Raw genomic sequence first — 20,878 nt, forward strand, 5'->3', positions numbered from 1 at the left:
GCCAAAGAGAGCAAAGCACCGTGAACCACACGTTGCTGTTGTTGGAGACGCATTCTGCACATATACACATATACCTGTTAATAGCTAAACATGTGTGTACATAGGTGTAAATGGTTGGAACGCGAAAATAAAGTACAAGACGAAAAACGAATTGATCTTCAAGCGGTTTTTGATGGTCTCTTGCATGCGTCATGGCAGACAAGCTTTTTCCCATAGGTGAGCAGCGCAAAGCTTTGTAAAAGCTCAAAGCAGCAAAGCGACACTTTAATACCCTTTCAATAACATTAAATAATTAAAGAACATTTCTTGCGTAATCACCTAGTCAATAATAATGTGACTACTTCAATCATTGGCGTCTTACACTGCTTTCTGAACCGCATGCTTCCATGCAAGATGACTCGCATATTGTTCTGCTTGCTGCACTGCATCCCCATACTATTTGAATACAATTCCAATTAAACATTTGAATTACAGTTGTCGTGTAATTATGAAGTCAATAAATATAAATTGAAAGGAATTTTTATTTAGTAGCTACTAGAATCATCTGCTCTTTTCCGTCCGCTTCTCCTGCTCCTCTGTTTGGTGCACTGCGTCCTCGGGCAGTTCAATGTTGACAGCTGCCAACGCTTCACGTATCCAAGTGGGAATCGGTTCGCCCACAAAATGTCTGGCCATGAAATCGCGTACAAACTGCGGAAACTCATCCCGTTGGATCGCTTCCCGCATGGAGTTCATCAGACGCAGCTGAAAGGCAACGTTGTGGATGCTAAGTAACGAACAGGAGACGTTCTCATTGGTGGCAATGTGATGCAGATAGGAGCGGGTGTAACGCTTGCAGGTGTTGCAACCACAATCAACATCAATGGGCGTCATGTCATTTTTATACTTCTGCTGCTTCAGATTCAGCTGTCCACCATCCACCAAGGCGCAACCAAAGCGAGCTGTGCGTGTGGGAAATACGCAGTCAAACATATCGATTCCGAGGGCGACGCAGACCACAAGATCGGCTGCAAAGCCCACACCCATCAGGTAACGTGGCTTCTCTTTGGGCAGATGATCGGTGCACACATCAACCATGCGCCAAAAGTCATGTTTGCTCTCGCCGCCACTTAAGCCGCCCACAGCAAAGCCGCGCACCTGGCGCTCCATCAAAGCAGATACACATCGCTCTCTGAGAGGAATATCCAATCCTCCCTGGACAATGGGAAATAGCGATTGGTCATCGTTGCGGGCGTGAGCTGAGATACAACGGTCTACCCAGCGAATAGTGCGTTCCATAGCCTCCTCGACACGTGGCCCCGTTGTTGTGGTCTTCACGACATCGTCCAGCTGCATCATGATGTCCGCTCCAATGGCATTCTGAATTTGCATCGAATGCTCGGGCGTTAACATACATTCACTTTGATCAAAGGGCGAACGAAAGTTGACGCCACGCTCATCGATTTCCGCGAGCTGCAGCAGTGAGACCATCTGAAAGCCACCCGAATCCGTGAGTATTGCGCGTGGCCAGCCCATAAAATTGTGCAACCCTCCTGCTTTTTGTAGCGTCTCGATGCCCGGTCGAAGTCCCAAATGATAAGTGTTGCCGAGTAGGATTTGACAATCGAGCTCAATCAACTGATCGGGCAGTATGCCCTTGAGGGTGCCCTGCGTGCCCACGGGCATAAATACTGGAGTGCGCACCTCGCTGTGCCTGTCAAGAATTTTTCATATTAACCGAAATCATTTTTGTGAGGTGCTAAAATTTACCTCAAAGTCATGAGACCGGCGCGCGCTTTAGAAACGCTGCATTCGGCCACCACTTTGTAGGTGAGCGGTGGAATTTTGCTGGAACTCATTGGATTAATACTTGTCCACTTATTATATACGTTTAATAATCTTAAAGAACGAAAATATTACTAATAGATGCGTCAGCACGTGTGCGAAAAACGTAAACAACTTGCCGCACTTCAGTGTGACCACACTCGACAAGCAACAAAAGCGTGCATTCAATATAACAGCTGTAATCGCAGTGTAGCCCTGGCAGCCGTGATGCAGCTGTTGCAGAATGTGGCGCGCAAATTCAATACAATAAAGTATCAATTGCTTCTTCCACAGCAAATCGAAAAGTATCTAAAATTAAATTAAAATGAAAAATTTACTTTTATATTACTACTTGTATTTAAGCTATTTTCATGATGGGCATGTTTTTTAAATAAACATATGTAAAATTGTGAGAGCTGAGGTAAACAACAAACAATGCGTTTGCAATTACAAATCGAATAATTAAGGAAATGTACAATTAATAAATAAACAACATTTAGGCGTTTTCATATCGAGACTTCATCATCTTCTTAATGTATGTTTTGTAGTCATCGCCTGGCGCCAATGTGCCACTCTTGTTGCCCAATCCAATGTTATTGGAGCGTGCTTCGGCCTAAAAGACAAGATAAGTCAGTGAATTGATTGGATATTGATTTTGAATTGTGTCTCTCACCTCGATAATTTGTGTGCGTCCTTGATTCTTGCGGCCCAGACCCTGACCCTCTGACCAGCCCATTTTCTGCAGCAATCGATTGCCAACATTGTTGGAGCTGATGGGCATAGCAGGCGCTGTTCCGCCGCCATCCTTCTGGCGTGTCTGCAGATTCTTGATCTCATGCTCGAAGCGCTCGCGACTGCGATTTGGTGGCGGCGGATCACCCTCGCCATACTTCAGGCGACGTTCCTTGGCTCGATCACGGTAGCTGTAAAGATTAAGCACAGCTGTTTATAGTATTCTTAATGTTTTAAAGTTACACTTACGATAGTCCTGCGGCCCCTGCATCATCATTGCTGACGCTCGCGGTGCTGCCCGCTACATTCAGCTTGGCTAGATTCTCCTTGTGCAGGTTCGACATCCTTAAATGCTTCTGCAGAATGTCATGAGATTGAAAGGCACGTTTGCACAGCAGACACGTTAGCTTCTGAAAGTCCACATAGTCCATTTCATCGACAGTACCGCCGCCAGCTCCTCCTCCTCCTCCTCCTGCTGCTGCTGCCGCAACACTGCCGCTGTTATCCTCTTCGGAGTCGGAGCCACCGCCATAAGCATTCACCAGCTTGTTAATGGGCGTTGGTTGTGGCACATAATCACTGAGCTTGCCCCGCTCCTTCTTTTCAAGTATCGAGAATCCAACATCAGCATAGGCGCCGCCCGCTGCCGCACGAGATGTACTCGGTGCCTCGTTGCCTGGATCACCACGACCCGGCAGAATGGGCTGCGGTGTGGCCACCACAGTGTAGTCTTTTTTCTGATTCAATTGCTTTGCCCACTTCTCCATGTCCTTGACAATCTTCTTGGCCACCTTGACTTTGTCATGCTTGTTGCTGTTGTCTTTCTTATCCTTCTTATCCTCCTCCTTCTGTTCCGCAGCAGCTGCCGCCGCCTCTTGTGCCAGCGTCTCCTGCAGCGCTGCCTGCGTTGATGCTGGCGTGGCCAGTATGTAGGTGCTGCGTCGTTGATCCCAATACAAATAGGCGCCTGTCTCGTTGTTGTAATAGTACTGCGAATGCGCATCGTAGTACAAGCCCGTGCTAGGATCATAGTAGTAGCCAGAGGTCTCGTCGTACTGGTAGCGACTTACATCGGGAGTGGCTAAGGGATGAAGAAATAAACATTAGTTTGCAGTTGATAACAATTGAATTACAACAGCTCACAAACATCATTCTTAACTCCAATAACTAACATGCAATCTTTTTAAAATTCTACAATTACTCACGATAAGTCTTGCCATCATTCCCCCTGGGAGCAACCACAGTCTGTGCCGCAAAGCTTGCCTTAACAGCGGCTGCTGCCTGAGCTGCAGCTGAAGCTGCTGCTGTGGCTGTCGTTTCAATGCTGTTCATCTTTTTCTGCTTACGTTGAATGGCAGACAATGCGACCGCTGCACCCGAATTGGCCTCTGTTACCTGAGCTTCACCAGTTCCGCCGCCTCCAAGCTGACCTCCTTTCTTAATTTCGGCCACATAATAGTCGGTATAATACTGCACGTAATGTGCATGCTCCGCTGGCGTTGAGGCATACAATGAGGCGCTGTATTCGGCGAGGCGTGGCACATCAGCCAGCGTATATTCTCCACCAGCATCGGAGGGCGGCACAGCAGCCAAAGCACCGTGCATGCTGTTTTGTCCTGTGGCATCTTGTGCATCCTTTGAGACCGCTTGATTGCTCTCCGCGTCATTGCAATAGCTGATGCACACTAGAAGTCAAATAACAATTATTTAGAGCTCATATTTAATTGCAGAATCAACTCACCATCGCGCTCATCAATACGCAGTGGCGTCTCTAGCGCAGTTAAAGCGTTGTGCACATCCATCGAGTCGACGAGCGTCTCGAACTCCAGATAACAAAAGCCGCGCGAGGTTTGTGTCAGCGCATCGCGACTTATGAGCACCTTGCTAATGGTTTTGGCCAGCTTGGGCAACACTTTCTGCAGGGCAGTGAGCACGCTCTCCTCGGTGGTAAGCGCATCCAGATTGCGCAGCATGATCTCTGCATTGGGAATGAATGGGAAGTGAGTTGTGGGAATGCGTTGCAATTAAAATTTGTTCCATTTGATATAACGAAATTGTTGGCTTAGAGAAGTTGTTGTTTTTTTGTATACTTTTTGTAAGAATGGGGCTAACTTCATCGATGCCTTCGCCGCCACCGGTATAAATGCTCTCGCTCTCCGCACGCGATGCCATGCACATGAAACAGGAGAAGCGTCGCTTGAAGTTGTACACGCCACACTATAAAGTATTGAAAGAATTGTTTAATTAGGGATCTATTACAATTAAATACAGTACACAGACCTTAATGCAATGCCAGTCGGTGATGCGTTTGTGGCTATACTGCAGGAAGACGCGTTGATCGCCCAACTTCAGATTGCCCTGCGTAAAAAAAAGAAACCAAGAATAATCGACGATTAGTGACTGTTCTTTTGGGGTTTTCCACATGTTGCACAGAATACACAGTCACCGGATTGCTTCTGTGTCTGTTAACGCGATGTTTTTGCTGTTGCTGTTCTCGTTGTTGTTGTTGTCGCTGTTTAGTTGGTGCTCCAATCAATTGAAATGTTTGCCTCAAGTTCAGCAAACAACCTCATTAATAAACTGCAACAAATTTTGTACAGACAACAAATTGAAAAGGAAAGACACATCTTCGACTGGGACAGCAGCAAACTGAACTTGAAGCACACATTTCGCAAAGTATTATTGCCGAGTTTGATATTTCTTTTAGCTTGGTTCGTTTCTTGGTTGGGATACCTGAGTTAATTCCATCCAACGAGTTGCTTCCTCAACGGTATTAAACTCGACAAATGCGAAACCGCGTGATGCACCTAAATTTTAGATAGAAGCAGATACAAAATGTTTTTGTCAAAAAATGTAGTTTTGTTTAATATTTTTGTAACATTTTGGGTATTGTTTGATTGGTGTTGTCTTTGTTGTTTATAATTTCATTTACTGATCTCATGTGGCCAAGTACAATTGTACATTCAATTTGGTATTTGGTTGCTGGTACCAACTTTTCCCGTCTTTTTGGACAAGATAAATACTTACGTCGCGTATTTTACACACTAGTTATGGTAAAGCTTTTCTTTGCTAAGAATTAAAAATCTATTCGATATTGCAACCCACCTGTTGGTCGTTTCCTGATCAATCGTATCGAAGAGGGCTCCATGTTCACCTGAATCAGAGCGCCCATAATCTGTAAGCAGCACAAGAAATAAGAGTCATTAATTAAGATCTTATTAAAATTTTAAATAAATTTTATCAATTGGTTTACGTTTTCGATAAGCAATGGTTTGTGTCTACGCATATCAACATTTAATTTTGTACTTACATCCGCCTCGGTGATGTGCTTCTTTAGGCCAAAGATGATGATCTGATTCAAAGCCTCGTTGCTTGTTCGCACATTGTTGCGTCGATATTGACTGTCGTCGCTCTCGTCGCTATCATAGCTTTCCTCATCGGAGGAGTAGCGTCTATCGCGATCCCGATTCGTGCTGACCAAGGCGTTGTTGCCATTGCCATTGTTATGAGAGCGATAGTCGCGACTGCAATAGAATCCGAGAAGTAGTTAAAATCAAATAGGCCAATCAAGAGCAGCTGCAGCTTGTTAGTTGCAGTCTTTTTAAACTCACCTGCGTTCGCTGCCTCTGTCAAAGTCCGAATTGCGTTCCCGTGGCTCTCGATCATAATGCTTCCAGCGCTGATCTCGATCCCGGTCCCGTTCACGATCACGTTCGCGATCACGGTCGCGATCACGTTCACGATCCCGCTCACGATCGCGATCACGCTCACTGCTATCGTCACGGCGATGATGGTAATTGTTATTGCTGCGCGAACTGTTGTTGTAGTTGCTAATGTAGCTGCTACCGCCACGCTCTTCATTGTAGTCGTCATTAATCAAGTCACGATACAAATCCTTGTCGGCGCTGCCCGCATTGCGATAATGATGCTGCGACGAGCGTTCCCGACTGCGGGAACGTGAATTGCGGCGTCTATAGCCAGCCTGTTCCCGACTTCGCTCGCTGTTGTAAATTGGGTTAAAATGGGAATCGCACAAAATGTGATTGCAGTAAATGCTAATTTTTTGATATATTTATAGAATACGAGTTTTTCGCATTGCTTACCGTGAGCGTGAACGGGAGCGGCTATATTGGCGTCTGTATTGGTTGCCGCTATTGTTGCCCCCGCCCCCTCCGCTACCACCAGCATTGTTGCCACCCCCAGAAAAGCTGCGTCCATATCGCGAATGCGAGTCCATATTACGCGCACCTGAGTCTGGGATTCGTATCAATGCCAAATGCAAGAGTACAGACTAGTAATATTAGATTCACGCAACTCACTCATTAGGCAACACTAATCTAAAAAAAAACCCTTATTGTTTCAGCTATTTTCGATTCTCAATAATATAGAGTAGTGTGTAAAAACTGAGCGAAAAAATTCGGCCTGCTATTTAACGCCAGGGTGACCGAAAGTTTAGAGCCAATAAATCCCAAAGAGACGAGCTGACACTGTCGAAATTTTATAACTATCGATTTGTTGCATGGTAAGCACCGATTATTTGTTGCAAGCAGATTAAATAAGTAATGTAAATTATTTATTATTATATAAACTATAATTTAAATTAGGTTTTATTGATTGTAACCTAACAGCCGCTATAAGAAATATAAAACACATTATGTTAACTGAGCTGCAACTTAACAGCACAATATTCAAGTAGTGTTGAAAAGCGCCGATTAGATATCGTTAGCAACCATGATCTCTATGTAAGTGAGTTTGCTTGTGCAAGCGTGTGCTGGGGGAAAACCAACTTAATATTTATTTTCATCAACATAAAACGCGACATCCCCCGAAAGTGACAACACAAAGAGTGAACGTCAAGAGCAGTTGCAAATCAAGTGCGTAAAAATGAAAAAAGTTTTGTTAACGAAATCTCAGCAGATTCGTGTGAGTAACCCAGAAATCAAAATGAAACCTTTAATTGGGGTCGGAGTCACAGCAGCGACAACAACTTCTCCTCCCCCAGTTTCGGTTCCAGTGCGTGTGATGCATGTGCAAACGAATGTGATCACGAATACGTATATGCAACGTAAATCCTTTCAGTCCATTTACGAGGATATCTTTAAATTGTTAATGCGACTGCCCGATAAAGCCCTCCAGCAACGCGTTATCGATGCTATCAACGGTCGCAGTGATAAGTCGTCGTCGTCTACTATCTCGTCTAATCAGTGTAAACAGTGCGCGGCAAAAGAAGAAAAACCCCTAAAAATCAATGCGTCAACACAAACCGAATTCCTAGAGACAAAAGAAACGAAAATCGAAAGCTCTTTTACCGAAGTTGCTATCAAATCCGATTTACCGCTTAAGCAAGAATGTCCTACAACAAAAACAGAAACACCTACAAAAGAGGAGAGCACGGAAAGCGGAAAACCCTCAGATCCAGCTGTTAAGGTGCCCCGCAAACGAGGCAGAAAGCGCAACACATGTGTGCCACAGGTGGTCAAGCGATCGGCGGCTCAAATGGCGATGCAGGAACGCGAGAACAAGCAACTGACTCCGCTGCAGACGAACAAGAAAAAGAAATTGACAGCAGTTGTAAGTCAAATTTTATAATACGCCCTGTAATCCCTTCATAATCACATCCTTTTCACACAATTATTGTAACATACATATGTTACAACATTTGTACAGGACTTCAGAAACAGCTTTCAAGGTGAAGGTATTGGTTAAACCAATTATTCCTCAAATAGGGTAGATATATTCTTGATCTCAAGCTTTCAATTTTAAAATTTTAATTTTTACCTTTAATAATGTCCAGTGTTTAAGCTATGACTGTCACATATTGACCTACATAAAAATCATCGCTATAAAAATAAAGCAACAACCACCTTAGGTTTCCATTAGTTAACATTTTCCACATGCGAGCTTTAATCATTATTTCAAGTGACTTCAAATTGGAATTTAGGGAAATCCGTATTCTAATCTAACTATAATTAAAAAAAGTTTTGATGTATCTAAATATTACCCTCGTAGCTCTTGCCATGTGAGCAGTGCATGAATAATTTCACCAGAAAGTCAGACAGTCATTCAGAACAAAGAGTTTTCCCTGTTACATATAAGCTGATAGAGAAAATATGCATAGTAAGCATTGCTTACCATTCTTTTGTTTTGTCACCCCTTTCCAGTCAATTCAAATATATTGCATGATCTTCTGTTTTTTTTCCCAGGATGCCACCACAAGTGGCAGTTACAACACCAACGCCAACAATGTGAACGTCAACAACAGCAGCAGCTGCATACAGCGTCGAGATTCAATGTCATCCAATTTCTCGCTTAGTCTGAGTGACATCAGTTTAACGGAATGCTCGAAGCAAATCGATACATACATAGAGAATGGCGTACAAGATACAATATTGGCGACCATGTCGAAAGAGTTCCGAATATCGCACGTAATGAACGATGAGGGATTGTTGTAAGTCTTAAATTCCAACTGCTAATGTTCTTCAATTAACAAGACTCTTCTCTTAGACCTATACATGATGCCATCTTAGAGAATAATATTTATGGAGTGCAGCGTCAGGTTTTCGTTTGGTCAAAGATGAAGCAGAATGTTGCGCTTAATGAGTTGCTTAGCCAAGCTGGCGAGGATTGCCTCCAGCTGGCCATAACCAACGATTCGGATCCAGAAATTGTAAAAATTATAATCAATGCCGGCGTTCTTCCCATGTACATCTACGAGGATTCTAATACAGCCCTTCACTTAGCCATTATCAACAACATTCAGCTGGATTCATTGCAAATGTTGATGCTGCACATCGATCTCAATCTGTTGCTGCTAACCAACGATGATGGCTACACAGCTTTACACATTGCCATACGGCATAATCGCTATAAAATGGCTGAGGTCATCTGTGACACCATCGATCAGCGGCAATTGGGTGCTTCAGTCTATCGACGGCCCATTGAGGGGACGCTAGACGAAGCAAAGGCCGAAGGCAGCAGCAACAGCAGCAATAAAAGTCTCGAGGTCAAGGATGAGCAGCGTTTTGCCAAATTCTATGAACGTGCTTGCGACAAACTCGAACACAATAAGGACAAACTCTTGGGGCGACGTCTAAAGAATGAGATCCTGAATGCGAGTGAAACCCGTGCTGGGAACGCGTGTCTCTTTTATGCTGTAGAAGGTGAACTTGAGCATCTGTGCTACTTTCTGTTGGCGCATCTCAGCGATCCCGACGAGGAGAACCTCAGTGGGCATAGCCCCAAATCATTTCATTATGAATTTGCTCGTGTTTTGCGTATAAGTCTCAAGATCGCTCGCATTATGGACAAAGTGATTGGCATTTTAAATGGCAAATCTAGTTGAGAACAAATCGTAAAATTATTTATTTAGATTTATTAATTTTATAATTATATAATTTATTATTATTATTTACTTTACATCTTTAAGCGTTAACCATAAAAAATGTATACCGTTTCTTGGATATGCAATTCAATATGAATTTCAATTTATTTTTATTGTAAGGGTGTCGGGTATATTACAGTCGATCAGCTTAGTTGTAGCCATCTAACCCCAGCTTAACTCCAGATTGCTTTGCTTCAGCTTGGTTAAATTTATTGATTGAAGTGACGGCGGCAAATTTTGTTTGAGTTGCGGCATTTTTTTCCTTTTGGAACTTTGTTTTTTCTTTAGTTTACTCACTGTAAAATTATATTAGGCAATTGAATTTTCATTGTAAAACCTTCTTTAATTTTAAAATAACTTAAAAGTTTGGACTAATGTTTTAAACAAAGTTTATAATTATTTAATTAGTTTTATTAAAAATAAAAATATAAGAGTTACCATTCAATTAAAAAAAAAATAAAAAAAATTGTTCCTAATAAACGTTTCTGTGTTTACATTTTTTGTTAGTGTCTCCACTTATTATTTTTTAATTAAAAATAAACAAAAATTAAAATAAAAAAAAAATCTGCAATTTAATTGACATCAAAATCTTACCAATTTTCTCTAGATGTTGCATCTGTTTTGCATTAAAATGGCCGAATTTGCAGAGAGCCTGAAACTTGCAGTATCCAGCAAAAAAACGTTTGCAGGGTATTTTCATGCGCTCTTCCTCTAATATTTTGCGGGGATCTAAGCATTTTAAAAATATTTTATAATTTATTTCATTTATAATCGTCAAGTTTGTCTTACGCTCGAAGCGGCGCATATAAGTTGCCTTTGCAGTGCAGTGTGCGATGCCAGCATTATGTGATTTGCGCACATTGAGATCATTCTTCATAAAACAACAACAATAATCACAATAATAACTTTTGCCTCCCATATTATTAATTAAAAATCGCTTAGAATACGAACGCTCGTTTGTTTACATTGTCTTAGCAACACAGTACAGGGTGTTTGGGGTAACATATCCTACACCATCAACTAGGGTTGGCAAAACACATCAGCACTTGGCAACACTGCTTGCCATACCCGGCGCTCATTGCACAGCACTGCCGCTGAGAGCTAATTAAAAACAAACTGTGAAAATGTCGCAAATTATTTATTTGAATTAGAATTTAAACGTATTTTTAAGAAAAAAGTGTAATCTCAAGTGCAATTATGTTTCTGCCCGAAACAGCTGTGTTCTGCATTACGCTGCTCGTCTATGGCGCAATTCTATTGCTATTAATTTACTATGTAAGTTGTTGCCTTTTTTTGTTTGTGTTGTGCGTGTACCGGAAAAGTGAAAATTGAATGAAAATCTTTGCGTTTCATGTAGGTATTGACGCTGGCCGACTTGGAGTGCGACTACCTCAATGCCCAGGAGTGCTGTCGTCGCTTAAACTTCTGGGTTATACCCAAATTCGGTTCTCATGCGTTGCTCTGTTTTCTGCTTTTAATTTGCGGGTAACTTTTCCACCACTTTTCCTCCATTAATTAGCATTAAATGTGGAGCATCTCTATTGCAGTCACTGGATAATGTTCTTGCTCAATTTACCAATGGTCGTTTGGTTATTTTATGAACTGCATCGCCAGCGTCGTGACAGTCTTGGCGTCTATGATCCTGTTGATATTCACAGTCGAGGACTCTTGAAGGTTCATTTGAGGAACTGTATGATCTATCTGGGATATTACTTTGTAATGTTCTTCGTGGGATTGTATTGGTGAGTGACATAAATATAACAGGGACCGATATCATCATTATTTCATTTATAAATATTACATGGTAATATTTGCATTTTTATGTTTTTTTGTTTTCCTCCTACGATAATTGTATTTAAAATAATTTAATATGTTTCTAATCATAATTATTTTTGGCTTTGTATAAAAATAATAATAAATCATTATTTTCGCTCCTTGATTTTTACTCCTCATGAGTGTCATTAATTTGCATTAACTTACGGTTATTTTCAGTCTCATTTCATCGCTAATTAAAGGTGATCCCATCAAGCGGCACGAAGCGGATGAGATTGTCACCGCTTTTTAACCAACTAAGGAGCGCTCCCACAGCAACTAGACGCACAACGTATTGACATCAACGACATCCACAATTGACCAATACTCATTATTTAATTTCTCTATTTATTTTCATATCTCTTAGCATCTGCAGCCCATTTTTAAGCGTATTCGATCACAAAATTTAAATATACTTATACTCTTATATACAAAACGAAGTCTTCTTTCGCTTGCGACTTACTGTAAAAAAATCCACCACTTCCTCGAGCTCGCGTTGTCGCGCCTGCTTTTGTGCCCAGCGTGCCTCGGCTGTCTTTACACTGACAACCCAACGATCGTGGGCCAATTTGATGCCACATCGATTATCGCTATTATCCAGTTTAATTCCAGAGGATGTACCAGCTGTAATCGCTCCTTTGCCCATGTAGCTATGAGCATCGGAGCGAGGATGACGTCGCTTGGCTGGACACAGTTTGCCCGACTTGGGAAACGGAGGCTCTGATAGATAAAGTTTGAGGCAGCCCTGATGGAAGAGATGCCCACAATAAACTCGTTCCACAAACGCATCGTCACGATCATCAAGCACCACATTCTCTGGCTGCTGTGGTAGCACAGGATTATCACAAATGGGACACAACTCCAAGTGAAAGTCACGTGTGGCCTCCAAGCAAAACTTCAACGTGCGATACAAACTTCGAGATGGTCGGAAATTGGCCAATTCATCTTTGCTGAGACGCAATGGTGGCTCAACACATTGCCGGGCAATCTCACGCGATTGTCCGTTGAGATATCGTAGCAGGACATTGGGTAGATTTGACTCCTGGCCGCGCAAATCGACCGCTTGCTGCGGATAATCGTCGGGCACAGCGGCTGTCAAGCGATAGTAGTATTGACCACCACGTGCAGTTATTTCGACGCAGCTGTTGCGTTGTCGCAGCTTCAGCTGACTTACGTTATCCGATTTGAGATCCTGACGCAGTTGCTTGATCTCGTCCAGGCAAATGCAGAGTGGATTATCCGACAGATATTGCAGGGCAAAGCGAAGTACAAGTAGCGCTTGTGGTTTGCCCAAATGCTGTTTGGCATGTTCGTCCAACAGTCGGGTGAGCTCCGCCAGCAACTTATCTGAGTAGACGCGACTTTTGAGCTCCACAAGAATCGAGCAACGTTGCGGATAATCCTCCGGAAAACGTAAACAAACTGTCATGCTGCGATTTGGCCGTTGCGGCAGCAAATCTATGCGCACTAATGTTGCATTACAGGTGATTAATTTAATGGTTTGCTCTTCACAATTAGCGCGTATATCTGATAATTCTCGCTCAATGAAATCCATGGCGGAATCTGCTTCAAGTTTATCCAATTGGATTTGTTTTTCGCACGATAATACCAGAGCAACAGCTAAGCTATCGATAACTGGGCTACCGATAATTTGCTACTTGCTTCGAAGTGGTATATTCTGTATATTTTAAACTGCAGGTTGCACTTACGATGCCGGCTGACGCAATTGTTTGTATTCTGCATGTAATTCGTGAGTACTTACTAATAGATAAAAAAAAAATACAACTCAATTTCTCCTACTTGCCAATACAAAAATAAATCTGTTTTTGAGATGAAGTGTCCGTAGTCTCTAATAGGTGTCAAGTTTCCCAATTGGATTTACGAACGCCATCGATAACACCACTCAAATAAAGCTATCGCACCTGTTCAAAAACTAGCGCCAAAACCAAAGGTATATTTCGGTATTTCAGCAACATGAAATAGCATAGCTTGCTATTCAAGCTGCGGTCACATTGCCTTACACGTTGCTGCAGTCGTCCCGGTTGACGAAATTGTTTTGTATTTGCATTTAATTCTTGAAAAACGTGAGTGAGTAATACATAACAAATACAAATGTAACTTCAGTACAATTGCTTGCCAATAGATAAACAATTTTGTGAAAGTGTTTACAAACAATTCAAACTTAAGCAACTAAATCACGTCTCACTCAATTGAGTGATTTTTTTGTGGACTTTCACAAAAAAGAGCTTAACCCGAAAACTGGCTGGCAATTGCATTGATTTATATGTAGAGTATCTAATACACACACACACCTGACTATTTACATTGTGTGGGGAGTTTGTCGCGTGGCAACACTGGTAACAGAAAAACTAACCTGTACATTTTGCAGTTCAAGTAAATTACCAACAAGATGAAGTTCCTCACCGCAAAGGAAGTACGCGATGCGTATCTGAACTTCTTCAAGGAGCAACAGCACATCTATGTGCACTCCTCCAGCACAATTCCACTCGATGATCCCACACTGCTCTTCGCCAATGCCGGCATGAATCAATTTAAACCCATTTTCCTGGGAATCGCAGATCCTAACAGCGAAATGTCCAAATGGGTTCGTGTGGCCAACACACAAAAGTGCATTCGTGCTGGCGGCAAGCACAATGATCTCGACGATGTGGGCAAGGATGTGTACCATCATACATTCTTTGAAATGTTGGGAAATTGGTCGTTTGGCGATTACTTCAAGAAGGAAATTTGCTCGTGGGCTTGGGAATTCCTCACTGAACGTTTAAAGCTGCCAAAGGATCGTCTGTACGTCACATATTTTGGCGGCGATACTGCCAGCGGTCTGGAACCCGATCTTGAATGCAAGCAATTGTGGCTGGACTTGGGCTTGAAGCCCGAGCACATTTTGCCTGGCAGCATGAAGGATAATTTCTGGGAAATGGGTGAAACGGGTCCATGTGGCCCCTGTTCTGAGCTGCATTTCGATCGCATTGGTGGACGTAGTGTCCCAGAGTTGGTCAACATGGATGATCCTGATGTGTTGGAGATCTGGAATCTTGTGTTCATTCAATACAATCGTGAATCCGATGGCAGCCTGAAGCCGTTGCCCAAGAAGCACATTGATTGCGGCATGGGATTCGAACGTCTCGTTTCGGTCATACAAAACAAACGCTCCAACTACGATACTGATCTGTTTGTACCTCTGTTTGAGGCCATTCAGGCAGGCACTGGTGCTCCAGCGTATCAGGGACGCGTGGGTGCCGACGATGTCGATGGCATCGATATGGCGTATCGTGTGCTCGCCGATCATGCGCGCACCATCACCATTGCCTTGGCCGACGGCGGCAATCCCGACAACACTGGACGTGGCTACGTGTTGCGTCGCATTCTTCGTCGCGCTGTGCGGTAAATTAAACAAAAGTTTTCATTTATATCACAATAATTTTACACATTAATCTTCTACAGCTACGCAACGGAGAAACTGAATGCTAAGCCAGGTTTCTTTGCCAGCTTAGTGAACACTGTGGTTGAGCTGTTGGGCGACGCTTTCCCAGAGGTTAAGAAGGATCCACAGCACATCATCGACATCATCAACGAGGAGGAACTGCAGTTCCTCAAGACACTTTCACGCGGCCGCAATTTACTTAATCGCACTATCGAGAAACTGGGCGCAGATCAAACCACCATTCCTGGCGATGTCGCCTGGCGTCTGTATGACACCTATGGATTCCCCGTGGATCTCACACAGCTGATGGCAGAGGAGAAATCGCTTAAGATCGATATGGAGGGCTACGATGCAGCCAAGCAGAATTCGTACATTCTGTCGCAGGGCAAAGGCGCCAGCAAGATCGAGGAGATTAATCTGGATGTGCATGCCATATCGCAGCTGCAGGATCAGGGTGTGCCATTAACAAACGATTCCTTCAAATACAAATACGAAGCTGTGTCCGATGAACGCGATTCCGCATACAACTACAGTGATTGCAGCAGCAAAATTGTTGCTTTGCGGTACGAGAATCAATTCGTGCAGCAGATTACCAGTGGCCAGAAGGCAGGCATTGTGTTGGATAAGACAAACTTTTACGCCGAAAGCGGAGGCCAGATCTACGACCAAGGCGCACTCGTCAAGCTGAACGATGAGGCCAACGAATTTCTGGTGGATCGTGTTTACAATCGTGGCGGTTACATTCTGCACATTGGCATTGTCGAGGGAACTTTATCCGTCGGCGATGAGGTGCAGCTGCATATCGATGCTGAGCGTCGTTGGCTCACCATGAAGAATCATTCGGCAACACATGCGCTCAATCATTGTCTGCTGCAGGTGCTGGGCAAGGACACCGAGCAAAAGGGTTCGTTGGTGGTGCCCGAAAAGTTGCGTTTCGATTTCAATAGTAAGGCTGCGATGACCATTGAACAAGTGGCCAAAACGGAGCAGTTAACACGCGACATGGTCTACAAGAATGTGCCCATCTATGCCAAGGAGTCGAAACTGGCGCTGGCTAAACGTATTCGCGGTTTGCGCTCAGTCTTCGATGAGGTCTATCCGGATCCGGTGCGTGTCATATCCTTCGGTGTGCCCGTCGATCAGCTCGAGACTGAGCCGGAAGCAGAGGCTGGTGAGCAGACGTCTGTGGAGTTTTGTGGAGGTACACATCTGCGTCGCTCGGGTCACATTATGGACTTTGTGATTAGCAGCGAGGAGGCCATTGCCAAGGGCATCAGACGCATTGTCGCCTTGACCGGACCGGAGGCATTGAAAGCCATCAAGAAATCGGAAGCATTCGAGCAGGAAATTGGCAAACTCAAGGCCACCATCGAAGCGGACAAGACGGGCCAGGATTCCAAACTGTATGTGAAGCAGATTGTTGAGTTGACTGAACAAATCTCGCATGCTACGATTCCCTACGTGAAGAAGGATGAGATGCGCAACTTGCTGAAGGGATTGAAAAAAACTCTCGACGACAAGGAGCGTGCACTGCGCGCTGCGGTCTCTGTGACTGTAGTGGAGCGTGCCAAGGCTTTGTGCGAGGAGAATCCCAAGGCTTTGGTGTTGGTCCAACAGCTTGAGGCGTATAACAACACTAAGGCGTTGGATGCTGCCTTGAAACAAGTGCGCGGCCAACTGCCTGATGCTGCTGCCATGTTTGTGTCTGTGGATGCCGACTCCAAGAAGATCTTTTGCTTGTGTTCAGTGCCCAAGAGCGCTGTGGAGAAGGGTCTGAAGGCCAACGAATGGGTGCAGCACATTTCTCCAGTGCTGGGCGGCAAAGGTGGCGGTAAGCCGGAATCTGCTCAGGCCTCTGGCAGCAATTTTGAGCGTGTCGATGAAATCGTCGAGTTGGCCAACAAATTCGCCCAAACAAAACTGAACTAAATTGGCTATTGGAAACATACTCAGCAAGGAATTAATAACCGCATTAAATACATACTATATATTGTGGACTGTTCCAAACGGTCCTCAAGCTATGCTGCATTTTCAAAAAGAATTTCTGCTTATTTATAAAATACATTAAATACATTTGTAAACATTTTCAAATCGTCAGCTGTACTTTATTTTAGAAAGTAGAAGGCATTTCTTTAGGAATTTCTCTTGCACAGCAGCCAGTCGACAGCCTCGGCAAAGTTTTCTACCACCGCTGTGGGAGGCGTTGTCAACGCTGCCAAGGCATCGGGCAAGAATTTGCCGGTCTTCACGAGAATGCCCTGGAGACCCACAGCCATAGCGCCAGCCACGTCATCATTGGCATCCTGCAAAAGAAATCAACTTGTTGGGCTCTTCAATGTGATTAAAAACACAAAGCTTACATCACCAATCATCACGCATTGCTCGGCAGTCAAGCCTTCGGGAAGAGCGCTCTTAAAGAAATACGGATTGGGTTTGCCGATAACTGTTGCTGTCGAGCCAGTGGCATACTCCAAACCCTTGACAAAGCAACCAGGTCCCAGAGCCAGCCCATCAGAACGTTTGTAGTATTTACCCTGATGCACTGCGACCAATTTGTGAGACTTTTGCTGCAACAAGATGCTGCAAAGCAAAGCATTTAATGATGTGCATATGAAATGTGTTAAGCAACTCACCTGAATGCTTTATTCATGTGTTCATAGTTGAATGCGTTGGGTGCCAGGCCCACAACCACGGAGTCCAACTGACGACTCTTGTCTTCGGTTGGAAAATCTTGGCGAGCATCATCCGACAGCAGATAGAAAGGATTTAGCTGTTCCTTCGACACAAATGCTGCTGCTGCACTCAGTGAACTGTAGATTTCATTGACATCCAATTGGAAGCCTATTTTCGTTAGCCTCTCGTGCAGTGATTTCTTTGAATCCTTTGTAGTGTTGGTGACAAATTTAACGGAGATGCCGCTTTCTCGCAGTCTGCCCCGATTAAATAGATATACTTATATATTGTCGTATTTACAGCAAGTACAAACCTTTGCAATGCAGCCACAGCATTTGGTGTAGGGTCATCCTCCACATGCAGCGTTCCGCTGAGATCGATGAGCGCTGCTTTTATGGACATCTTTCTGAATTGCGTGCAAATTCCTCTATGGCACAACATAGCGACCGATAATCAAAACAAACGCTAACAGCTTTTATCGATAAAAAATGACTGTAATCAACAGCAACAGCTGAGCTAAAATCGATCAATTTGCGGTGCGTGCTTATTGCTCTCAACGATATATAAACAAAACGCTGCTGTTGCACATGGACTACGATGTCGTTGTTTTCTCTTTCAAGCCGGTTGCCTATAGCCAAGTCGTTAATTAAAAACCGTCTAAACTACTGTCAAATTGCAAATGCACTACGTCCCAAAAAAGCAAAGTCGACACGCAAAGAGGTAAGCATCGAAGCGTGAATGTGAATGTGTTTACATAACAAAACATGTTGCTCATTTCAATTGCAGGCACAATACTTCTCCGATGCCAAGAAGGTGCGCGCTGTGGGCGGCAAAGGTGGCGACGGTTGCGTCTCGTTCTTGCAGCTATGGTGCAACGAACGGGCTGGACCCGATGGCGGAGACGGCGGTAATGGCGCTCACATCATTTTCCAGGCGTCGAACGACGTGCGTAACTTCAATCATGTAGGCAGCGTTCTGCGTGCCCCCGAAGGCGGCATTGGTAGCGCCAAGGACTGTCATGGCAAGAATGCCAAGCATATGGTGATCAAAGTGCCTATAGGCACCATAGTGCGCAATACAAAAGGTTTGATTGTGGCCGATTTGGGGCAAGCGGACTTGATGTTTGTGGCCGCACGTGGCGGCGCCGGCGGTAAGGGGAATCGCTTCTTCACAACCGACAAAGAGACAAGTCCCAAGGTCTGCGAGTATGGGCCTCCTGGCGAGGATTGCAGCTACACGCTGGAGTTGCGCAGCATGGCCGAAGTCGGATTGATTGGCTTCCCCAATGCGGGCAAGAGCACGCTGCTCAATGCGCTAACACGTGCCAAGCCCAAGGTGGCACCTTATGCTTTCACCACACTGCGTCCACATCTTGGCACTGTACAGTACGATGACCATGTGCAGCTCACAATTGCCGATCTCCCCGGATTAATACCTGAAGCACATCGGAATAAAGGACTCGGTATACAATTTCTCAAGCACGCAGAGCGTTGCACGCTGCTGCTGTTTGTGCTGGACGCAAGTGCGCCCGAGCCTTGGCAACAATATGAGCAGCTTATGCACGAGCTAGAACAGTTTGGAGGCAGTCTAGCAAGTCGCCCACAGCTGGTGGTGGCCAATAAAATGGATATGCCCAAGAGTGCAGCCAACTACGAGCAGCTGAAGCGGGAACTAAGTCAAGCCAACATCTTGGGCATCAGTGCCAAGATGGGACAGAATCTGGCGCATCTCTTAAGTACAATAAGAACAGTTTATGATCGTCACAAGGCTAAGGAGCAACAACAGTATAGTAGTTGAATATTAAATGTTACTTTAGTTGTAATCAATTGACTTAAATATACAAAGAACATAAGCTTAATCTAAAGACCCTCCTCGGATGTGGGCAGCCAGAAGGCCATGTTAGTGCAGGCGGACGCAAGCATCATGTACTTGGGATTGAACTGCACGCACTGCACCGGTCCAGGATGATCGCCGTTCAGCACCGAGACCTTGTTGCCCGTGTCTGCATTCCAGATATGCACCCGACCATCAGTGCTGCCCGAGAAGATGAATTGCGAGTCCGGACTAAAGCTGGCTTCGATGGCAATGCCCTTGTTATTCGGATAGCCGGTGAATGTTTGTAACGGTGTGCCGTGGAAGGCATCCACCAGTCGTATGACGGAACCATTTGTACTTATCAATATCGTTTTGCCGTCACGCGAGAACTTTAGGCCTGTCCAATCGCATTCTTTTTCTTGATTCAGCTTGAATGTGACAAATGGTCCCTTGTCGAAAGAACGCAAATCATACAGTTTGATGCTCTCTGAATTGACGCCAGCTGCAAAGATCAAACCCTCAGGATCATAGGCGGCAATGGGTCGCCCAGAGAGATGCATTAATCCCTGGCAATTGGGAGAACGCAAGTCCCACAGTCGCAACGTCTTATCCAGCGAACCCGATAGAAACGTGTCCTCCACTGGTGAAATACACAACGAGATTACCTTTTTCGTGTGGCCGGGAAAATAGCGCAAATATTTGTTGTCATGCAAACTCAAATATCTGATGGTGTCATCCACTTTTGTCGAGCTGTGTATTGCCGTGTTGTTCGCGTGTGTAAAGTGTATCAGATCAACGCCATATTTCTTTGAATTCACCGTTCGCGACTGCGTTCCCTTCTCGCAATCGTAAATAACAATTTGATCGTCTTCACTGCAGGATATCAAATGCTCGCCGTTTGGTGCAAAGTCGATGGCGTTGATTTTGTCGGTGTTTTCACGAAAAATTTTCGCTACTTTGAAACTGCGCACAACTGAATCTATTAGTTTTATCTTCATTTTGGCGTTCGTTCTCTATTTAGCCACGCAATAATAATTAATGTTTGTTGTGTTCGGAATTGTGCTCAGTTTTTTGTGGAACCAGGGATGCACAGAATTTGTGGAATACTATTGTTGCTATCGATGTCTTCTATTAGCGAAAATATCGCAGCCCTAGAAGTGAATAACTAAGAAATATCGATAAGTTACATCGATTTTTAATATAAATTCCAGCAATAT

The 20,878-nt window shown here is 44.2% G+C and overlaps 10 protein-coding genes across 14 annotated transcripts; 4 read left to right on the forward strand and 6 right to left on the reverse strand.

The window, feature by feature from the left end:
• Positions 1–463: 463 nt before the first annotated feature.
• Positions 464–1,949, reverse strand: LOC132783582 (queuine tRNA-ribosyltransferase catalytic subunit). Its single transcript, XM_060788835.1, has 2 exons — positions 1,750–1,949; positions 464–1,693 (listed from the first exon to the last, which is right to left on the reverse strand). Exons 1-2 carry the CDS (start codon positions 1,836–1,838, stop codon positions 541–543), a joined length of 1,242 nt encoding a protein of 413 aa, XP_060644818.1. The 5' UTR covers positions 1,839–1,949; the 3' UTR covers positions 464–540.
• Positions 1,950–2,136: 187 nt separating this feature from the next.
• On the reverse strand, positions 2,137–7,000 carry LOC132798261 (RNA-binding protein 5-like). 3 transcript variants are annotated; one of them, XM_060810051.1, is made up of 13 exons: positions 6,855–6,994; positions 6,639–6,789; positions 6,147–6,536; positions 5,846–6,059; positions 5,641–5,710; positions 5,269–5,342; positions 4,816–4,893; positions 4,626–4,752; positions 4,277–4,513; positions 3,741–4,220; positions 2,785–3,616; positions 2,477–2,726; positions 2,137–2,416 (listed from the first exon to the last, which is right to left on the reverse strand). In XM_060810051.1, the coding sequence occupies exons 1-13, from the start codon at positions 6,856–6,858 to the stop codon at positions 2,300–2,302; spliced, it is 3,024 nt and encodes a 1,007-aa protein (XP_060666034.1). In that variant the 5' UTR covers positions 6,859–6,994; the 3' UTR covers positions 2,137–2,299. The 3 variants fall into 3 exon arrangements, with proteins under 3 accessions (XP_060666034.1, XP_060666035.1, XP_060666036.1); XM_060810052.1 differs by having other exon boundaries at positions 6,639–6,783; positions 6,855–6,991; XM_060810053.1 differs by lacking the exons at positions 2,137–2,416; positions 2,477–2,726; positions 2,785–3,616; ... (1 more) ...; positions 4,277–4,513; positions 5,269–5,342 and having other exon boundaries at positions 6,855–7,000.
• Positions 7,001–7,250: 250 nt separating this feature from the next.
• Positions 7,251–9,893, forward strand: LOC132798264 (uncharacterized). Of its 2 annotated transcripts, XM_060810058.1 has the most exons (4): positions 7,251–7,458; positions 7,538–8,106; positions 8,739–8,983; positions 9,040–9,893. In XM_060810058.1, the coding sequence occupies exons 2-4, from the start codon at positions 7,558–7,560 to the stop codon at positions 9,875–9,877; spliced, it is 1,632 nt and encodes a 543-aa protein (XP_060666041.1). In that variant the 5' UTR covers positions 7,251–7,458; positions 7,538–7,557; the 3' UTR covers positions 9,878–9,893. The 2 variants fall into 2 exon arrangements, with proteins under 2 accessions (XP_060666041.1, XP_060666040.1); XM_060810057.1 differs by having other exon boundaries at positions 7,251–8,106.
• Positions 9,894–10,078: 185 nt separating this feature from the next.
• On the reverse strand, positions 10,079–10,918 carry LOC132798271 (uncharacterized). The gene is made up of 3 exons (XM_060810064.1): positions 10,706–10,918; positions 10,511–10,645; positions 10,079–10,212 (listed from the first exon to the last, which is right to left on the reverse strand). The coding sequence occupies exons 1-3, from the start codon at positions 10,833–10,835 to the stop codon at positions 10,079–10,081; spliced, it is 399 nt and encodes a 132-aa protein (XP_060666047.1). The 5' UTR covers positions 10,836–10,918.
• A 168-nt stretch (positions 10,919–11,086) lies between these two features.
• LOC132798270 (protein cornichon homolog 4) lies at positions 11,087–12,610 on the forward strand. The gene is made up of 4 exons (XM_060810063.1): positions 11,087–11,191; positions 11,274–11,401; positions 11,464–11,658; positions 11,909–12,610. Exons 1-4 carry the CDS (start codon positions 11,114–11,116, stop codon positions 11,979–11,981), a joined length of 474 nt encoding a protein of 157 aa, XP_060666046.1. The 5' UTR covers positions 11,087–11,113; the 3' UTR covers positions 11,982–12,610.
• Positions 12,153–13,616, reverse strand: LOC132798266 (uncharacterized). Its single transcript, XM_060810060.1, has one exon. The coding sequence runs from the start codon at positions 13,281–13,283 to the stop codon at positions 12,153–12,155; it is 1,131 nt and encodes a 376-aa protein (XP_060666043.1). The 5' UTR covers positions 13,284–13,616.
• Positions 13,617–13,712: 96 nt separating this feature from the next.
• On the forward strand, positions 13,713–17,264 carry LOC132798263 (alanine--tRNA ligase, cytoplasmic). Of its 2 annotated transcripts, none has more exons than XM_060810055.1 (3): positions 13,713–13,812; positions 14,118–15,133; positions 15,194–17,264. In XM_060810055.1, exons 2-3 carry the CDS (start codon positions 14,139–14,141, stop codon positions 17,100–17,102), a joined length of 2,904 nt encoding a protein of 967 aa, XP_060666038.1. In that variant the 5' UTR covers positions 13,713–13,812; positions 14,118–14,138; the 3' UTR covers positions 17,103–17,264. The 2 variants fall into 2 exon arrangements, with proteins under 2 accessions (XP_060666038.1, XP_060666039.1); XM_060810056.1 differs by having other exon boundaries at positions 13,730–13,816.
• Positions 17,265–17,270: 6 nt separating this feature from the next.
• On the reverse strand, positions 17,271–18,312 carry LOC132798269 (haloacid dehalogenase-like hydrolase domain-containing protein 2). Its single transcript, XM_060810062.1, has 4 exons — positions 18,160–18,312; positions 17,807–18,103; positions 17,534–17,753; positions 17,271–17,476 (listed from the first exon to the last, which is right to left on the reverse strand). Exons 1-4 carry the CDS (start codon positions 18,285–18,287, stop codon positions 17,306–17,308), a joined length of 816 nt encoding a protein of 271 aa, XP_060666045.1. The 5' UTR covers positions 18,288–18,312; the 3' UTR covers positions 17,271–17,305.
• Positions 18,313–18,357: 45 nt separating this feature from the next.
• LOC132798265 (mitochondrial ribosome-associated GTPase 2) lies at positions 18,358–19,704 on the forward strand. Its single transcript, XM_060810059.1, has 2 exons — positions 18,358–18,566; positions 18,633–19,704. Exons 1-2 carry the CDS (start codon positions 18,444–18,446, stop codon positions 19,641–19,643), a joined length of 1,134 nt encoding a protein of 377 aa, XP_060666042.1. The 5' UTR covers positions 18,358–18,443; the 3' UTR covers positions 19,644–19,704.
• LOC132798267 (WD repeat-containing protein 82) lies at positions 19,640–20,751 on the reverse strand. The gene has a single exon (XM_060810061.1). It carries the CDS (start codon positions 20,657–20,659, stop codon positions 19,706–19,708), a length of 954 nt encoding a protein of 317 aa, XP_060666044.1. The 5' UTR covers positions 20,660–20,751; the 3' UTR covers positions 19,640–19,705.
• Positions 20,752–20,878: the final 127 nt, after the last annotated feature.

Source organism: Drosophila nasuta, chromosome 2L (genome assembly GCF_023558535.2).
Source record: "Drosophila nasuta strain 15112-1781.00 chromosome 2L, ASM2355853v1, whole genome shotgun sequence".
Classification (NCBI taxonomy): Eukaryota; Metazoa; Arthropoda; class Insecta; order Diptera; family Drosophilidae; genus Drosophila; species Drosophila nasuta.

What these genes read in the sequence shown, in the direction of transcription:
- LOC132798265 (XM_060810059.1), top strand. Translation starts at nt 18,444, where the DNA reads ATGTCGTTGTTTTCTCTTTCAAGCCGGTTGCCTATAGCCAAGTCGTTA. An exon ending in CAAAGTCGACACGCAAAGAG is followed by an intron (nt 18,567 to 18,632) that starts GTAAGCATCGAA and finishes TTTCAATTGCAG; the next exon opens with GCACAATACTTCTCCGATGC.
- LOC132798263 (XM_060810055.1), top strand. Translation starts at nt 14,139, where the DNA reads ATGAAGTTCCTCACCGCAAAGGAAGTACGCGATGCGTATCTGAACTTC. An exon ending in ATTCTTCGTCGCGCTGTGCG is followed by an intron (nt 15,134 to 15,193) that starts GTAAATTAAACA and finishes AATCTTCTACAG; the next exon opens with CTACGCAACGGAGAAACTGA.
- LOC132798267 (XM_060810061.1), bottom strand. Translation starts at nt 20,659, where the DNA reads ATGAAGATAAAACTAATAGATTCAGTTGTGCGCAGTTTCAAAGTAGCG.
- LOC132798266 (XM_060810060.1), bottom strand. Translation starts at nt 13,283, where the DNA reads ATGGATTTCATTGAGCGAGAATTATCAGATATACGCGCTAATTGTGAA.
- LOC132798271 (XM_060810064.1), bottom strand. Translation starts at nt 10,835, where the DNA reads ATGGGAGGCAAAAGTTATTATTGTGATTATTGTTGTTGTTTTATGAAG. An exon ending in TTATATGCGCCGCTTCGAGC is followed by an intron (nt 10,646 to 10,705) that starts GTAAGACAAACT and finishes TAAAATGCTTAG; the next exon opens with ATCCCCGCAAAATATTAGAG. An exon ending in GCAACATCTAGAGAAAATTG is followed by an intron (nt 10,213 to 10,510) that starts GTAAGATTTTGA and finishes ATAATTTTACAG; the next exon opens with TGAGTAAACTAAAGAAAAAA.
- LOC132798261 (XM_060810051.1), bottom strand. An exon ending in AGCACATCACCGAGGCGGAT is followed by an intron (nt 5,711 to 5,845) that starts GTAAGTACAAAA and finishes TGCTGCTTACAG; the next exon opens with ATTATGGGCGCTCTGATTCA. An exon ending in CCGACTGGCATTGCATTAAG is followed by an intron (nt 4,753 to 4,815) that starts GTCTGTGTACTG and finishes AATACTTTATAG; the next exon opens with TGTGGCGTGTACAACTTCAA.
- LOC132798269 (XM_060810062.1), bottom strand. Translation starts at nt 18,287, where the DNA reads ATGTTGTGCCATAGAGGAATTTGCACGCAATTCAGAAAGATGTCCATA. An exon ending in CACATGAATAAAGCATTCAG is followed by an intron (nt 17,754 to 17,806) that starts GTGAGTTGCTTA and finishes TTTGCTTTGCAG; the next exon opens with CATCTTGTTGCAGCAAAAGT. An exon ending in AATGCGTGATGATTGGTGAT is followed by an intron (nt 17,477 to 17,533) that starts GTAAGCTTTGTG and finishes TTTCTTTTGCAG; the next exon opens with GATGCCAATGATGACGTGGC.
- LOC132783582 (XM_060788835.1), bottom strand. Translation starts at nt 1,838, where the DNA reads ATGAGTTCCAGCAAAATTCCACCGCTCACCTACAAAGTGGTGGCCGAA. An exon ending in GCCGGTCTCATGACTTTGAG is followed by an intron (nt 1,694 to 1,749) that starts GTAAATTTTAGC and finishes AATTCTTGACAG; the next exon opens with GCACAGCGAGGTGCGCACTC.
- LOC132798270 (XM_060810063.1), top strand. Translation starts at nt 11,114, where the DNA reads ATGTTTCTGCCCGAAACAGCTGTGTTCTGCATTACGCTGCTCGTCTAT. An exon ending in TATTGCTATTAATTTACTAT is followed by an intron (nt 11,192 to 11,273) that starts GTAAGTTGTTGC and finishes CGTTTCATGTAG; the next exon opens with GTATTGACGCTGGCCGACTT. An exon ending in TTCTTCGTGGGATTGTATTG is followed by an intron (nt 11,659 to 11,908) that starts GTGAGTGACATA and finishes GGTTATTTTCAG; the next exon opens with TCTCATTTCATCGCTAATTA.
- LOC132798264 (XM_060810057.1), top strand. Translation starts at nt 7,420, where the DNA reads ATGAAAAAAGTTTTGTTAACGAAATCTCAGCAGATTCGTGTGAGTAAC. An exon ending in AAAAGAAATTGACAGCAGTT is followed by an intron (nt 8,107 to 8,738) that starts GTAAGTCAAATT and finishes TTTTTTTCCCAG; the next exon opens with GATGCCACCACAAGTGGCAG. An exon ending in ATGAACGATGAGGGATTGTT is followed by an intron (nt 8,984 to 9,039) that starts GTAAGTCTTAAA and finishes CTCTTCTCTTAG; the next exon opens with ACCTATACATGATGCCATCT.